We start from the raw sequence: 17,603 nt of genomic DNA, 5'->3' as shown, positions 1-17,603 counted from the left end.
CAAGATGCAAGTCGAGCTTCATTTTTCTCCACCACCGGATTCCAAAGATTCTTACATATACGACCATTGAATAGGGGCAGACCAAGGTAGGTTGCTAGAAGGTGACTTGTTGAGCATCCAAAAATATTAGCCATCTCTGTAAGAGTCTCTTGGATTAACATTGAAACATTGAAATCCTTTTCTATGTCATTGTCTGTGTCTTCTACACCCCGTTCAATGCAAGATGCTATAGCTTCACCTAAGTGGAAAAGAGTTATGAATGAGGAAATAAATGTTTTGCTATCTTGGGGCACATAGAGTCTTTATCATCCTCCTTTTTGGGCAACTATCATAGGGTGTTGTTGGGTCAACACCATTAAATATAAAGCTGATGGAACTATTGACTAATATCAAGCTAGATTGGTAGCCAAGACCTATACCTAGACATACAGAGTTGAAGTATTTGAAACATTTTCTCTTGTAGCTAGACTCACTTCGGTACGTATTTTGGTTTCAGTGGCAGTTAATCGAGGTTGGCCGTTATTTCATTTGAATGTCAAAAATGCAGTTTTGTATGGCAACTTAAAGGAGGAAGTGTATATGGAGCAACCTCCTAGGTATGTTGCTCAGGGGGAGACAGTGAAAGTGTGTTAGTTGAAGAAAGTTATCTATGGGCTTAAACAAAGTCCCAGGGTATGGTTCCAAAAATTCAGTAATGTGGAAGAGAATTTTGGGTTCCATAGAAGTCATTGTGATCATTCTATATTTGTGCTGAAAAGGAAGACTAGTATTGTTGTATTAGTTGTGTATGTTGATGATATTGTGTTATCTAGAAGTGACTTGAAAGTGTGCCGGTTGAAGAAAGTTATTTATGGGCTTAAACAAAGTCCCAGAGTATGGTTCCAACAATTCAGTAATGTGGAAGAGAATTTTGGGTTCCATAGAAGTCATTGTAATTGTTAAGGAATAGTCCCACATGGATTAGTGAGTACAAAGATCTTGAGTTTATTAGTTGGGAAAGAGGTTTCCTAAGTTGGCTAGTCATTTTGGGATGGGCCTTGGACCCAATTTAACATGGTATCAGAGCAGGTACTCATATGTGGGCCTACACCTAAACTATTCACTTCTAGAGCAAAAAAAGAAGACCTACACCTAAACTATACACTTGTAGAGCCACAAAAAAGGGCCTACACCTAAATTATTCACTTGTAGAACCACAAAAGAGGGCATATACTTAAGATTATCCACTTGTAGAACCACAAAAGAGGGCCTACACCTAAACTATCCACTTGTAGAGTCACAAAAAACGGCCTACTCATGAGGGAGAGTGTTAAGGAAGTCCCACATGGATTAGTGAGTACAAAGATCTTGAGTTTATTAGTTGGGAAAGAGGTTTTCTCAATTGGCTAGTCATTTTGGGATGGGTCTTGGACCCAACTTTACCAAAATCATTCTATATTTGTGCTGAAAAGGAAGACTAGTATTGTTGTATCAGTTGTGTATGTTGATGATATTGTGTAATCTAGAAGTAACTTGGAAGGAATTGAGGGTAGTAAAAATATATTTAACCACACACTTTCAAACTAAAGATTTGGGACAACTAAAATACTTTCTGGCTATTGAAGTAGCTCGGAGCAAGAAAGGTGTTGTTCTATGTTTGAGGAAGTATGTTGTAGATATGTTGCAAGAGTATGGTCTGTTGGGAGCTAAGCCAGTGGATGCTCCTAAGGAAGTAAATTCTGAACTTCATGACTCTCATAGTCCTGTTATCAAGGACAAGATCCAGCATAGACACCTAGATGGAAAATTGATTTATGCAACAGTTACTAGGCCAGATATACTATATGCAGTAGGATTAGTAAGCCAATTCATGGAAAACCCAAACTAGTGCATTTAGAGGCAACTCAAAGAATCATGAAATATTTGAAAGGTGCTCCTTGGAAAGGCTTGCTATATACTCAAAATGAGAAGATTAATAAATTGGGATATTTAGATGCAAATTATGTTAGGTGTAAAATGAATAGAAGATCTACTACTGGTTACTGCTACTTTGTTGGAGGTAACCTAATGAATTGGAAGAGCAAAAACAAGCCGTAGTGGCTGGATCTAGTGTTGAGGCAGAATGCAAGGCGATGAATCATAGAATTAGTGAGCTTATGTGAGTAAAATATGTTCTTGTTGAGTTTGGGTTTCCTTCTCTAAAACCTATGTTTATGAAATGCGATAATCAAACTAGCCAGTAATATATTGGGATATTCATAATTTTTTTTAAATTCCCAGATCAACTGCTGGTCAAATCCAGCTAAACCAGGTTTGAACAGACCTAGTTACCTCTCTGGGTTGGTTTTATAACATTGATACTAGCTCAATTTCCAACAACTAAACCCATATACTAATAATTTTCTAATTATTTTTGGCTGTTCATATGCAGATAAGCAAGCAACTAATGTTATTTTCCAGTCGTTTCACCAATCTTGTAATGTTTCAATTTCTAACCTGCAGAAAGAGGCAAAAGAAATCCTACTGATGCCCTAAACTGGAACGGAAACAAGAAATACACTAAAACAACAGTAAGAAACAATTTAAAATAATTCAAACAGTGAATAGATGATTAAACCTCTGGAAATCATTTTGAAATTATTGACAGTGTCGTTTATGCACACCTTCATCCTTTTAGCAAATAAGACAGCCCAAAAGAGACCCAAAGTACCTTTGTTGTAACATCAAATGCAGAAGATGTACCACCAGTTTCGTTGATCCAATTAACAATTCGCTGACGATGAGCATCTGAAAAGAATTTTGGTTAAAAAAATCTATCATGACAGGTTCTCAGTCCGCAACTATATTATGATACAGATACAGGGAAACTACACTGATGGATTTTCAGTTTCTGGACTATATTATGACAGGGAACAGAGAGCTCAAATGTCGCTGAACAGAAGAAGTAATATTTCAAGAATAAATTTAGTTTAGGGAGTTGTCTGTTTTATATTACAGTTAGAATAGGACAGCTCCGAGCAAGTTATCAACTTTATTTGCAGTTTACCTTCTTCCCCCTTTTTAGATGTTATTAGTTGGAGTATATTTGTAAATTGTGATTTTGTTTGCTGCGATAGAAAGAAGCAAAACAGGGCTTGAGGAGATCAACTGGACAGCCCATATTCTTTCTTGTGTTCTTTCTTTTCTTCCTAATGTGTCTCTCTTGCTCTCTCTCTTTTCTACGTCTAATTTCAACTTCAGAAATGAAGCCCTAAGATGTAACATATTTAACATTTTACATGTCAAAATACGACTTAAGGATAAATACAAAATTTAAAATTTTCTAAGGTTTCAATGAGATCATCTATTTGTTTATGAGCTTAGAGACATAAACAGTAATTATATTCAGAGGAGAAAGACACAACGGTCTGTCCCTGCATTGATCAAGTATATTGGATCCATTACCCGTTACACCACATAACAGAACCTTGGTGTTGATAAAGGTTCCCAGAACGATAATGAACAACATATATGAAATTTCAACTTGTTCCACCAGTACAAGAAGAAAAAGACTATGACCAGGTCAAAACAAATAGCTGGACCTTCTAGAGCTACAAAATTACGTAGTAAAAACAAGTTTTAAGGAGCCACCTTGGTTATAGCTTAGATTTCCACCCTCATATGCCAAACTATCCCAATATTCTCCAATGGCAAATGCAGGAATTGAAGATTCAATATATTCTTTTACATATCCACCTGAGAAACCTCTGAAATCACATAAATCAGAGCATTAACCCAAACTTGGTTTCTGAAAGAAAATAGATTAAATGACTAAATATTTTGCCCACCATAGGCAAGGACCTGGCAACAAAGACATAAGGAAAGGAAAGAAGTAATAAGTAGTTAAAACATTTTCACCTTACAAAGTCAAGGCGCCATCCATCAAAACCAATATCATTCCGAAGCCAGTTTAACCACTGCTTGATATCTTTTCTGACAAATTCCTGGGAATGATCAATATTTGGTGCTGCATGAAAGATATCTCCTGCAGATATGGTACGAGAGTGAAGAATACTATACTTTTTTTTTAAGTTACCAAAAAATGCACATATTTTTTCTAAAATACTGTTTCTTTAATGAACCGCAGTTATTTTGAATTTGCAACTTCTTTCTTCGTTATATATTGACTATGAGTTCATGTGTATGATAAAGGACTTATGGCTGACTTCAGATTTGTTATTCAAAAACCCATGAAAATGTTGTGTGACAATAAAGCAACAATCTTAATTGCTAGCAACCCAATCTTCCTTGAGAGGACCAAACATATAAAGGTTGACTATTACTGTTAAGGAATAGTCCCACATGGATTAGTGAGTACAAAGATCTTGAATTTATTAGTTGGGAAAGAGGTTTCCTAAGTTGGCTAATCATTTTTTTTTTTAACACCAATCAATCACACTCTTGTTATTTGCGATTTACAATAGATTTTTACACTACGAACTTTGCCAGGAAACTGGCATATTTTAGCAGTGCAACGGAAGTAATAAATAGATTGGTTATGAACTGATCGTTGAACTCCAATAAAAACAAAAAAAAAAAAAAATCTGTCATCAAACTTCAGCCACGAAAGCATGCAAGAACAGAGTCGGAACTCCAACTAACACAGAGACTTGAAGAAGACTAGACAATGCATAGAACTGAGATAGTTCATACTTACACATACATGGCTTAATCTTTGTACTCACTAATCTATGTGGGACTATTCCTTAACAATTACTGTAGTAGAGATGCGGAGGTATCTGGAAAAATTCCTATCCCTTATGTAAGAGCACTAGAACAACTAGGAGATGTCTTCACCAAACCTACCCAAGAAAAAGTTCACTATCTTATATAGCAAACTACGCCTACTAGACATATATGCTCCAACTTGAGGGGGAGTGTTAAAAGATGAGAACTTAAAGGGGCAGCTTGTAATTTCTGTTTAAGTAATGGATTTCTTTATTATATGCGATTAGTCAAATGTAGTTTAGTCAGACTACTTAAAGGTTTTATATTTCATATGTAAATGGGCATTTGTGTCTTTTGCCTTGTTTTGTACTGAAGAGGGAGAAGGACCAATTTCTGACCTAATCCATTATCATTCAAAATCCCGCCAACTGCTGTCCTGCTCCTTAAACTTCTTCCTTCTTCCAACAATAACTTCTCATTTCTACAGAGACAATTGGAAACTTCTGGACAGCATTGCGTTCTCCAGAGAACTGTCACCTCTGAATGGTTTCACTCCCTCCAGTGGTTATCAAGCTTAATTTTGATGGTTGTATGCTAGGTAAGGTGGGGTTCCTTCTTAAACTTCTTCCTTCTTCCAAAAATAACTTCTTGTTTCTACAGAGACAATTGGAAACTTCTGGCACAGCATTGCGTTCTCCAGAGAACTGTCGCCTCTGAATGGATTCACGCCCACCAATGGTTGTCAAGCTTAATTTTGATGGTTGTAAGCTAGGTAACTGAGGTCCTGCTAGGTAAGTTGGAATTTTTCGGTCACATGATGGGTCCACTTTTACCTCCTACTCAGCCCTCCTTTGTGTTGTTGATTCCACAGCACCTGAACTTCAGGCCCTTGGCACAGATTGCTCATTTTTCATATGCTCTTTTACCCATCAGCTCTAGATTGAAGGCAATGCTGGAGTTGTCATCAGCTGGTGCTCCAAGTTGCCAATCCTCATAGGTGTTACTGGCAAAATTTTCACGATATCATGGATGTTTCCTTCTCTTCTATTTGTACTTGGAATCATGTACCAGATCCGCCAATCTCTCATTGACACCCCCCCCCCCCCTCTCTATTTTCTTGCTTCATCTCGGAATAAAATTCTCCTTTAAAAAAAAAAGATAATGTCCACTTCAGCTTTTTTTTTTCTTAAATTTCTGAATGATAAAATGAAACAATGACATTTTTACACTTAAATGGAGTGTGTGTGTGTATAGGCCTTCATTATATTATTAAGACGATGACACAAAAATAAGTAACAGCATCCCACCTCCATAAATGAACCTAGTTGGTAATCTCATAAATTAACTGAATCCATTATTTATCATGCATTAAAAAAGTTTCCCTAAATGATAGTTCACATACCACTTGAAGGATTTCCTCGACCTTGGAAGTTCGGATCATCACATACAATTGCCTCAGGTCCCCATGCAAGCTTGCCATCAAATATATTCCACACCCCATTTGGGCTCTGGAATCAGTCAATTGGCATTGTCATGGATATTAAAATCAGTAAGAAAATGAAGAAACTTGAATGAAAAGTTAAATGCAACATTCCATCCAGAAAGATAGTCAAATTTCAGATGCCCCCCCCCCCCCCCCCCCCCCCCCAGTTCCAAGGCACAACAAGCTGTTGTTCAGGATTTATAGTTTCCCAGTAGTGCAGTGCTTACTAAAACAGATGCAAATGATACCAGTTATAATTAATAACGCATGAGACATAATGTTACTGACCTCCATCTTTCCTCAAAAAGCCAGTAAATCTCATGCCAAATTTGTAACTGAAGTATATTGTGGTTGCACGCTTAATCATGTTTCCATATTAGAAACACATGATTCAGTGAATCATTAATGACTAGGCCACGAATAATAAACTTGAAGCGAGCTTTCAATCTAAGCTTCTCAGTCATAGTGTGCCATGATATCCGTGTTTTTTCTTTCTTTTTTTTGTTTGAAAACAAATATGTTCAATATGAGATTCCCTCTCCTTAAACTCTTTCATCATTTTCTTTTCTACTTGGCAGACCTTAAGAAGTCCTATTAGATGGAGACAAAGGAAGAAACTGTGGTAAGATGTTACATATTTTAGTTTGTAGTGCGAATGGATCAAATATAAAGGAAAAGAACCAAATAATCCTATATTCAAAATTTATCCTACATTACTTCCTCAAGAAAGATTTTAGGGTGTAACTGTATCTCCTTGCCTGTGGTTTATCTTGAGTTACCTCCATTTATTGGCAAGTCTTATACGTTTGGGATAGAGTAGTGGAAAGGATAGAGCACCAATTGTCTTCATGGAGAGGAAATTTCTTTCTCTTACTGGTCAAGCTGTTCTAGTAAAGTTTGACCTCTCTAGCATTCCAGAATACCTTTGATCTCTTCTCCTTTATGCTGTTTCGGTTGTGGCTCAAGTGGAGAAAATAAAAAGTGGGTGGAGGATTTGGTGTCCACTGGTTAAAAAGGGGTAAATCAGTACCTTTCAATCTAAACGATCATGGAAGTTTATGTCTGAAAAAGACTTTCGGCAGAGGAAAGTCATTTGCTGTAAATATTATTATGATGATTCTTTGTGGCTGCCCTCGGGCTCTGGTACTTATCAAAATTCTCTTTTTGGAAAGGGATCTATCTTCTCAAAGATTTGAGGTTTTTCAAAGGTATATCCAGTATCATGTTCTGGATTGGAAGAGGATTAGATTCTGGTTGCAACCTTGCTTTGGCGATCATCCTCTTAACTCCGTTTTTTTCACATCTGTATGGCCTAGTACAAAACAAAAATATTACTGTTTCTCACTCAATGCTGGGAAAGTCCGATGTGAGATACCGGTCTCTTAATTTTGCCAAGCTCTTTTAGATGTTGATATCCCAGAGTTGGGCCAGCTGTTTAAATCCTTAGATTAGGTTTTTGTTGAGGTTGTGATATGGATTTGCCTATTTGGAGCTTGGAGTCAACTGGCAAGTTTATTGTTGCTTCTTGTTATAAGGCTTTAATTTCCTCCTCGGTAATTGCTGGTCTAGGATCTCTTGTGTGCGGAAGTTCAAGGCTTTCATGTGGACTGTTTAGGGATGACAACGTTCAAGTCGAGGTTGAGTTTGGGAGAACCAGACCCCACCCCAGAAACTTGTCCTACAAAACCAGGGAAAGGGTTGAATTTCAACCACTTCCTCTCCCTGCCATCCCATCCCTGTGAGACCCGTGGGTCCCTCCGTCTCAGCAAAACCCACAAGCCCTTCCCCATCCTTGTTACCAAAAACCAGTATCAAAGCAAATTATGCATGCAATTACACTCCATTTCTTGCAAAATATAAAATCAAAACTCCAAACTAGAACTGGAATAAACTGAAATCAGAGGCTTCCATTGATTGCCTTCAGAACTCCAAAAGTGCAAGATGATACAAATTCATATTCAGATAAAGAACAAAAGGACAGAAAGCAATACTCAAAGAAAGAGAAAATACAAAAGGAACAACATTGTTTTCATGATAAAGGGTTTTATTAACTCACAGATAATTTACCAATATCCCATTCATAACAAACAAGACAAGATCCAGTAAAAAACAAAATGTAAAAAGAGAAACTTGAAGAGAAACAAAGTATCTCAACCTCTTAGCAAGAAAATAATTCGCCGATAGCAACAACAAGAAAACCATGAAAAAGAAACGCAAAATGTGAAAATCTTAGGTTTATGCTAGTGAAAAGAGAAAGAAACAATTGATGAGAGACAACCAATGAATGGAGTGGTGGTGAGGGACGGAGACGAGCAACGAGCGGCTTCTTCAGCCAGCAGTCTTCAACCTTCTCTTTCATTTCCACCTCTTGAGTTTGGGGGGATTGAGGAAGGAGATAAAGGATTAGGGTAGAAAAGTTTTGGACACGATATTCTCATGCCATTTCTACCTCTCTAAAGTTTTGTGTTCCTTTTATACTTATCTTTCTTAATGTCATTCAATGTCATACCAGAAAGGAGTTTGTTGCTCTATCGGGTGTTTACCTTCGGGGAAACTAGAGTTTGATCGCTCATATGACACCCCCTAGCAGAACTCTGGTTATGGCCATCTGGGATCCTCCCCCTTGCGACTACATCAAACTCAATTTTGATGATAATGCTATTGGCTGTCCTGGGCTGGATGGAGCAGGTGGTATTTTCAGAGGCAACAATGGAGACCCTATTCTTTTTTATGCTAGGCCGATGGGCATTGCTGATTCAAATACTGCTGAAGTAAGTGCTCTTCTATTCGGCCTCTGAATCTTCAAGGAATGTCTCCATGGCCAGCTAATTATTGAAGGCGACGCAACGACTATCATCATTTGGTATAGCTCCCCCCCTTGGTGCCACTGGCCTATCACCGATTGTATTGTTGACATTGTGTCATCTATTCATTGTAATTGAAATCTCATTCCTAGATCAGCCAACTCTTTGGCTGATAAATTGGCTAAATTCGGAACTTTCCAGCAATCTCTCATTGTTTGGAAGGCTTCCCCCCTTTGTAAATTGCTCTCATGAGTTTTTGTCTTAATAAAATTCAACATCATTTCAAAAAAAAAGTATCATTCAATGTCTTACAAGGTAACCCAATCTAACTTTTATCTATAGAGAGAGGTCAGGTCGGGTTTTAGGGGTTATCTCTGTCCTTGAACCAACCCATTGTGGGTTTCCCACAAAAACCTGTCCCCTCCCGGCATGGTGGATTTTGTAAGCCATTCCGCCTGAGATGGGTTGGGTTGGGGCAGGTTCCCTATTGAATCCACCCTGTTGTCATCCCTAGGACCGTTGTTCATGGCAGGATTTTGACTTGTGATGAATTGCTGAAAAGAGGTCAAGTGCTGATTGATACTTTTTGTAAGCTCTGTAGTGATGTGGAAAAATCTGAAAATAATCTTTTATTGCAGTCCTTCGAGCAGCCAGGTATGGCATGCTGTTTTACAAAAAATTGGGGTAAATGACCCCACTACTTATCTCAGCCTTACTCTTTTTAACTGCAGCCGTAGAAGAGCCTATGGACTCTCCTAGTTGAAAAGTACGAGCAACACCTTGCCACATGGAGGGGGAGACTTCTCTCTAATGCAGGTCATCTCATTTTGCTGAACTCTTGCATTGCGGGGCTCCCAAATTATTACCTATCTTTTATGCCTTCCCAGTCCCCAACAGCCGATGCATAGAAAAAATGAAAAAGAGTTTTCTTTGGAAGGATTCTGGTAACACATTTAAGTACCACCTCGTGAATTAGGCTGATGTGTACTTGCCTAAGTCTATGGGTGGTTTGGGCATTCGTCTTACAAAGGATATGAATAAGAACTAAAATGAATTTGGAAGTTCAATTGCTCCCAGATAAGCATTTGGAGGCCCATAGTTGCTGATAAAATGTGGCTGGCTGGCTTTTGGTGGACTTCGGGAGGAAGATATAGCGGGCTTTCGCATCTCTGGAGGTCCTTGTTTCTTCTCCTCCTAATTTTCCAAACAGCAATCAGATTCTTTGTGGCTAATGGTAAAAAAATTCAGTCTAGAATGACTAGTGGAAGGGGCATGGCCACAATGTGAGAACTTCAGCACGTTAATGCAAGTCACCACGCACCGTGAGATCAAAATGGCTGGGACTGCTATGAGCGGAATTTTCACTTCTGCAGAGGTCTCAATGATGGTGAAGCATCTGACATGTGTCATCTGCTCAATGACATAGAAGGGGTCAAAATCCAGAGACATATCCATGATGAGTTGATTTGGATGCCTGCTAAGAACAGGAAATTTTGGTCTCTTCCGCTATCAAACGCATTAATGGCTAGTCAGAGAGATATGAGAAGCATGAGGCAGCTATTGGTTGACACCTATCCGCCCCCAAAAAACATTTGCTTTCTTTTGGAGTGCCTATTAAAACAAGATTCTGACTTCTGATAACCTCCTTAAGCATGGTAACCCTCCTCTGTGCAGCCTTTGCTCCCTTTGCAACATTGAAGAAGAGTGTGCCACCCACATCCTTCTCCATTGCCCATATGCATGGTAGGTTTGGTTTTCCCTTCTTAATCGCATCGGCTTGCATATCTGTCCCCCCAAGGACCTCATTGCCACATGGAGAATGCTTCTAGGGACTGTGATTCCCAAACTTGGGAAGTTACTTCTCTCTGCATGCTTAGCCCATATCCCTTGGTGTTTATGGAAAGAAAGAAATAATAGAAGGTTCAACTGCAAGTTCGAAAATATGAAAGATATCATTAACCACATCATTGGCCTTATCTCTAGTTGGCTTCATATGAAGGAGTTTGCTTGCTTATCTAACGCTCATCTTCACATTAACTGGCGTGTTGTGGCTCAGAGGTCTGCCCACTCCAAGTAGCCTTCCATGCTAGAATGGCAACCTCCTCCTGTTGGCCCCTTCAAGCTTAAATTTGATAGTCTTTCTCCATAGGCATGTAGCTTCACTTAACCTAATTGTAAAATCTTTTTTTTTAATATCATCAAAAGATTTATTATAATCCCCAAAGTTGGGACCCTGTACACATCTCATTTTTCCATCTTAGCCATTTGTTTTGAAATCCTCATAAGCATGTCAGTAATATACCAAAACATAAAGGACATATAATAATGAGCAAACAGGTACAGTATCTGGAAATAATGAAGTGTCTGCAAGTATAAAGTGGTTGATTTGAAGAATATAGTTGACATGAATGCTCAGGAAAGATGTTTAACAAGCAAAATGAGGACCATCCATAAAATTTGAACTTTGTACACACAATGTCATCAAACACATCCATGGTACATTTGGTCAAAGATTAAAGGGGCGAACCTGCTTTTGTGCACATCGATGATTTAAAACAACATCTCCCAAGGCCTGCACATTTATACAACAAATGTAGACAGAGAAAGATAATTTTAGAGGTCCTAAAATGCAAGCTGAACAGGATGCTTTTACTTTTTAGTGTCCAGACAATCAACTTCTTGCAGTTTTTGTGCAAAAAAAGAAATAAAAAAGAAAAGGAAAAAGAGATAAAGAACGTTTTGTTGAAAGACAAAAAAAAAGAGGAGGGATAATGAATGTCAAGTGAAGTTCACAAAATACCAGAAGATCTTGAGCATGCATTTCCTCGATACAATGTTTAAGTTCATCCTCAGAACCATAAGCAGAGTTCAAGTTGTATAGATCGGAAGGCATATAACCTACATAACAGAAAAGGTTTGAGTGAGTTGATTATTATATGGAATAGTGCAACCAAAGGAAAGAAAGATGTTACAAAAAGAAGTAGTCCACATTTTATATTAAAAAAGTGGCTACCATGCACCCCAAATAAAAATCAAAGTTCAACAAAGATGGTAAAAATCCTGTGGGCATAGTCTCACATAAGTTAAAGTCAGGAAAAATCTAAGGTTATTAGTTGAGAAAAAGCCGCCCAACCTAATAATCATTTCAGGATGGATTTGGGCCCAACTTTAATATGGTATTAGAGCAAAGCATTTATTATGTTGGGCCTAGTGGTTTGCCTAGTTTAGCATGTAGACACTTTATGTTATCCACATCTTAAGCCCTTTATCATTTAATTTAGACTTGGACAAGAGACGGAGTATTAATAGGAATAATCTTATATAAAGTCAAAAATAAAAAATATTCCTCTAGTTATTAATTTGGAAAAGTCTTGTTATCTTTGGCTAGCCATTTGGGATAAATTTGTTATCTTTGACTAGACTTGTTATCGTGTTATCATTTAATTTAGATTTGGACATGAGATGGAGTATTAATAGGAATAATCTTATATAAAGTCAAAAAGAAAAAATAATCCTCTACTTATTAATTCGGAAAAGTTTTGTTATCTTTGGCTGGCCACTTGGGATAAATTTGGATCCAACTTCGATAGTTTTCAACCTTCAGTTTTTTACAATAAAAGCAACTGTACACTTGCCACAATGATTCCTTTCCCTTCTCAAAAAAACTTCAACATGGGTGTAATATACTTGATATATGGAAGTTCCCCATATAGAGCTGTTTCACCGCCAATTATCCACCACTGTAAACACACCAATCCATTTCTATCAAATACTTTACCCACGTCAATTCCTCTCTAACTCCACAAACCATCTTTTTCCACCATACTCCATAAAAAAGTACCAAAAAGATGGCTGCTAGAGATTGGGTTTGTATGACAACTAGCAAACTTCACATATGTACCATTTCCTATTTTAACAAATTCAAGTGAGTTAAGTGTATTTCGGTTCATCCAAACCCTTAGTGAACAGAGGCAAATGGCCACATCACATACGTAATTCTCTAGAGTTGAACTCTACATCGCATTTATTTACCATTTTAGAAATAAATCTTCAAGATCAACATTTATTCTGGTGTGGTTAGGGATTTTCATCCAATAGTCAGGCTATAACTGATTAAGCAAAAGTTTATTTATCATCAAGTTTGTTTCGGGACACTCTTCGTTGCCAAAGACCATCAGCCACACCTTTATCTTTCACATGCATATTCATAAATTAAACACTATCCTCTTTCATTCACCGAACCTGCAGTCGCTAAGAAATGTATGTCCTTTTTACCAGGTCTGAAACCAATACATGAACCTTGTTCCTACATGACCCGATCAATTAGATCAGGCACTCGCCATCTATTTTCATTGTTCAACTCTTTGGCATCATGAAAAACCAAAAGCTCTGCCCTTCCATCCCTTGGATAGATAGAGATGGGGGGGGGGGGGGGGGGGGGGGGGGGGGGGGGGGGGGGGGCAGAGGCGTTTGGTGTCCTTTCCAGTCAAGAATTGGGGCTATCTCTATCAGATCTTAATTGAAAGAGTACAAGCTACAGATTACAAGAAGTTTGGATAATGAAAAGAAAAGGACACTAGGAGATTGTCGAACAAACCTTGAGGGGCAACAGACTCTGTTGGTGGTGGAAACCATACAGCAGTTATTCCACTCTTCGACAGATCTGCAGCTTTTGGAGTTAACTCAGTGTACCATCTCCTTCTCCAGCTTTCCCAATTGAAACCTTGAAACTTCACATCAGGGGAAGTTAGAGCATATTTATGAAACTATGCAGGTAAACTTAGCATTTGAAGATGGAATTTCAAGAGTTTAAAGGATTAAATAGAAAAATTATTAGAGAAGATGCAGCAGGGATTAGTTGAAAAAGTATTAACAGATTTGAGAGTTTTATGCAGTAAAGGGATCCACAGAAGGCCACAAAACTTCTACTAACATTTTTTTTAGAATAAGATTAATCAAGCATTAGGGAATTGTAAAAGTGAAGATTTTGGTGAAGGAAGAGGAGAAAATTAGAGAAAAAGATAAAGAAGAGAGAGATTTTGAGAAGAGCCAGAGAAGGCTTGTTGGGGGTCGTGCACGACAGATCTCTTAAAACACTGTTTTGGGCTGATAATTACAGAAACACCCCTATACATTTAATAAACCTTATTCTCCTTATATCTCCCTAACTATATATCATATGTACATGAAAATTTTGTTACTGACATAAATAACATGCAGAACAAGATTACATAAAGAAATTCAACCACAGAAGTGGTGAAATAACCAAAATACCACTGGAGAGTAAAACGACCAAAGTACCCCTGGATGTATTTTCTAACAGGAATTATACATGTACCTCTCTGAAAATGCTAAGATCTGGACAGGGCCCATCAGAGTGATCACTACATGCAACACATTTTTTGAATATTGCCAAATAAATTGTTGAGTAGGGAAAAGTCACACAAATTATAAATCACTTGCTGTCTAAACTTATCAGGAATAAGCATTATCCTCATTTATAACCCTAAAATTTGTTAAGAGGAATACTAACCACGATCTCACGTCCCGTGCCAGTGCCAGGTTCTGCAACAAAGTCAAAAGCCACTTAGGTATTTGTTCATCAATCAAGCTTTGAAAATACACATTAAAGAAGACAGCACTAACCTAATTTTGTTTGTTCTGGAGTTCTCTGCCATTGTATAGTTCTACGCTGCAAAACACGTTCTAGTGACTTCCGTTTCTTCTCAATGATCTCCCTCTCTATGACATGCTCAACAAGCGTATCCCCCTCCTTAGGCTTTTCTTGAGCAATAGACCACACTTCATCTGGCTTAGGCAACTCTAAAGCTACTGAATTTACTGAGAAAGCTTCAGACACATCAAGCTTTTTAGGTGGAAATTTGGGAAAAATACTTCTAATTCTCCGAGCCATCCATTCAGGTATTTCTCTTCGAGGTCCATCAGCAAGCAGTTTCCACTTTTGAGAATCTTCATCCGTCAAAAGATCTATTCTCCCACCATTTACTAAATGACTTGCTTCTTCATCCCCTTCTCCAAGCAATCTGTCACTTTGCAAAAGAGATTCAGCCATTTCTGCTCTCTGCCTCCAGATCTTTGAAGCAGCTTCAGAAGCATTTAAAGACCTGTGAAGAGCAGCACATCTTCTCATGTAGGCTTCATCTTTCAAGCGTGCAGTTTCCTTGACTGCATCAACAGCAGCCATGATGTCCTCCAATTCAGCCTTGAAAGCCTTGTGAGCAGCCTTCTCCTTTTTTGCAGTTTCCTTCTTCACTTTCTCCAAGAATGCTTTGGTTTCCTCCTCCATCTGTTCTGACTTTTTCTGTGCTAATTCCTGAAATTCAAAAAATGCTCTTTCTGCTGCAGCTGCACGAAGATCAGATGTCTTTGCTTGCATCATAGCCTGTTCTAACTCTGACTTCAATCTATCAATTTCACCTCTTGCCAGCAACAGTTCAGATTCTAAATTGCTAACACTATTCTTTAGTTTGATGTTGTCAGTTTGCAGAGCAGAGAACTCATCAAATAAGTCTGTCCCATCCTGGGGAGCAGCTGTAGTTTTTCTTGCATGCTCACTTGCTTTCTCTGCTACCTCTAAAGCCTTAGTTATTGCAACTTTTGATTGTTCAACTATAGACATGAGAGTGCCTTCTGTAGTGTTTCTTATTTGTTCTTCAATTTGAAAAGCTGCCTCAGCAGCAGAAGTTTCTGCAGCTGAGATTCTCATGCGGGCATCTTCTAATATGTGAGATGTGGCTTGTTGGAAAGCAAGCTCTGCAAGCTTCTCCACTTGGACTGCAAGGTCTACAGCATCCTGTTTAGCAAGAACCAATTTTGATTCCAAGGCAAATTTCTCTTCAATTGATTCTTCTAGCCGGTGATTGAACATATTTTTTGCAGCCTCCAGTTCTGCAATTGCAAGTTCCTTGTCATGCTTTATGGTGGCTATGTAATCTTGCTGTTTTGCTTTCACACGGGCCAACTCTTCAATCAAATGATCCCTTTCATTCTCAATTTGTAGTTGTCTAGCTCTAGTCTCAGCCAACACATTTCTTGCAGCTGCAAGTTCATCACGAGTCATCTCCAAAACATCAGTATTTCCTGATGAAAAACCATCATCTTCTTCAACAGTCTCTATGAAAGTATCCCCAGAGTCTCCCTGTTGCAGTTTAAAGTTTGCCTTACTATTTGTATTAGAAGACTGTTAAGACCAGGCATTGTCTACATTTGAAAACAAGCTAAATTAGAAATATGTTATAATATGGATGTCTAGTGTTACCTGGCCAGCATGTGCAGATAATCTGTAGATTCCACACCCATGATGTAAGGATGAACGTAGCCTGCACGAGTCATATCAGGTCAAATATGGAACTTCGACAAGCAAGAGGGGGAATGCATGCTTGAACCTGCCTCTTATTGTAGTAAGTATATCTAGAACCCAGGTGATGCCATCTAAAACAAACAGTTGAACCACGGTGCCCATTTCTGCCTGTAAAACGGGATTGATGCGGAATACACCTCAGTGGTACATCGTTCCAGCCAACAACACTCATAGTTCCTGCCCAAAAATAAAGCATTGATTATTGAACGAGGCTTTGAAGCTTGAACAAAAATGTTGCACTAGTGATGAATACATTGACTTATCAAGGACCGACAGAGTTCATCAATAAAATTGACAATGTCAAGTGAACGTCTTCATTGGTCATATTTCCTACAGACGAATGAACGCAACATGATAGACGCATAGTATCCAAATTAATAGGAAAAAATAACCCCAACACAGATTGATTGACCCGCATGGGACAAATATATAGTCGTTGGTTGGAATCCAACCGAAGCTGAAGTACAGGAAAGCTATAAAAAAAATCGAAGCGCTATTTTAGATGCATTTGACGAGAGATGTAGCCATTCACTCTGAAAATGCAAAAAATCTCGGTGCTCACTGTTTATAACAGGTCAACATCAGCAACATTAACCTACCCAACCGAAACAAAAGCACTGAAAATCTATAAAACAGAACGGAAGCGCTCTTTTAGATGCATTTATCGAGAGATGTAGCCATTCACTCTGAAAATGAAAAATATCTCGGTGCTCACTGTTCATAACAAAGTCAGCCTTACTATCAACTCAGAAGACAAGAGAGGCAAGAAGCAATCAAAATCTGCAAAATAGGCTATAACATGAAAATTACTGAATCTAAGGAGAAAAGAAAAACTGTCATTGATCAGCAATTCAGAAATAAAAGCAGCAACTATTCCATTCAAACTAACCTGAGGCTATAAACAAAAGAAGCTGAATTCAGGCCGGAAGATCCTTCGATTCCACTTTCAACTATCGTTTACGGATTCGAATAACTCAACCCATCGCATATGTTCCCGGGCCACAGACAGGAGGCGCGGCGAAAGAGGCTCAAATCTTGATCTGTAGTTTTACCGTTTTCTTGTTTTTAATTCACGTTCCAAAAATGCCCTTCCCCACAAAGCCAGGTCGCAGAAAAGTGTTCTATGGAGGCAGTTTTGTCCACGAGTATCATTGGAATACGTAATGGATGATGTGTTTGGGATTCGGCCGGTGACAGAAAAGAGGATTTAAAAGAAAGAACGTGGGCAATTTGGTCCAAGGATTAGAAT

General features: G+C 38.4%; 1 protein-coding gene across 4 annotated transcripts in view; it reads right to left on the bottom strand.

Moving 5' to 3' along the window:
• Positions 1 to 17,346, bottom strand: part of LOC137953405 (uncharacterized) — a 28,182-nt gene extending 10,836 nt beyond the window's left edge. Inside the window, exons 1-12 of one of the 4 annotated variants that reach the window (XM_068800793.1) lie at positions 17,244 to 17,346; positions 16,384 to 16,531; positions 16,253 to 16,313; positions 14,620 to 16,132; positions 14,507 to 14,538; positions 13,571 to 13,703; positions 11,774 to 11,871; positions 11,501 to 11,545; positions 6,089 to 6,194; positions 3,877 to 4,003; positions 3,610 to 3,725; positions 2,690 to 2,766 (exon numbers count right to left, since the gene is read on the bottom strand). In XM_068800793.1, coding sequence (XP_068656894.1) covers positions 2,690 to 2,766; positions 3,610 to 3,725; positions 3,877 to 4,003; positions 6,089 to 6,194; positions 11,501 to 11,545; positions 11,774 to 11,871; positions 13,571 to 13,703; positions 14,507 to 14,538; positions 14,620 to 16,132; positions 16,253 to 16,313; positions 16,384 to 16,526 — 2,451 coding nt within the window. In that variant the 5' untranslated portion in view covers positions 16,527 to 16,531; positions 17,244 to 17,346. Of the gene's footprint in view, positions 1 to 2,689; positions 2,767 to 3,609; positions 3,726 to 3,876; positions 4,004 to 6,088; positions 6,195 to 11,500; positions 11,546 to 11,773; positions 11,872 to 13,570; positions 13,704 to 14,506; positions 14,539 to 14,619; positions 16,133 to 16,252; positions 16,314 to 16,383; positions 16,532 to 16,916; positions 16,982 to 17,069; positions 17,088 to 17,243 lie in introns of those variants that run through there. The other 3 variants (XM_068800791.1, XM_068800795.1, XM_068800794.1) reach the window with 3 other exon arrangements.
• Between the last annotated feature and the right edge of the window lie 257 nt (positions 17,347 to 17,603).

This window comes from Aristolochia californica, unplaced genomic scaffold, assembly GCF_029961685.1.
Source record: "Aristolochia californica isolate CCGP_79_NKW_82.1479 unplaced genomic scaffold, dmAriCali1.0.hap1 SCAF_16, whole genome shotgun sequence".
Lineage (NCBI taxonomy): Eukaryota > Viridiplantae > Streptophyta > Magnoliopsida > Piperales > Aristolochiaceae > Aristolochia > Aristolochia californica.
Note: the sequence above shows the minus strand (reverse complement) of the source record. Positions and strands in the feature narration are given on the sequence as shown.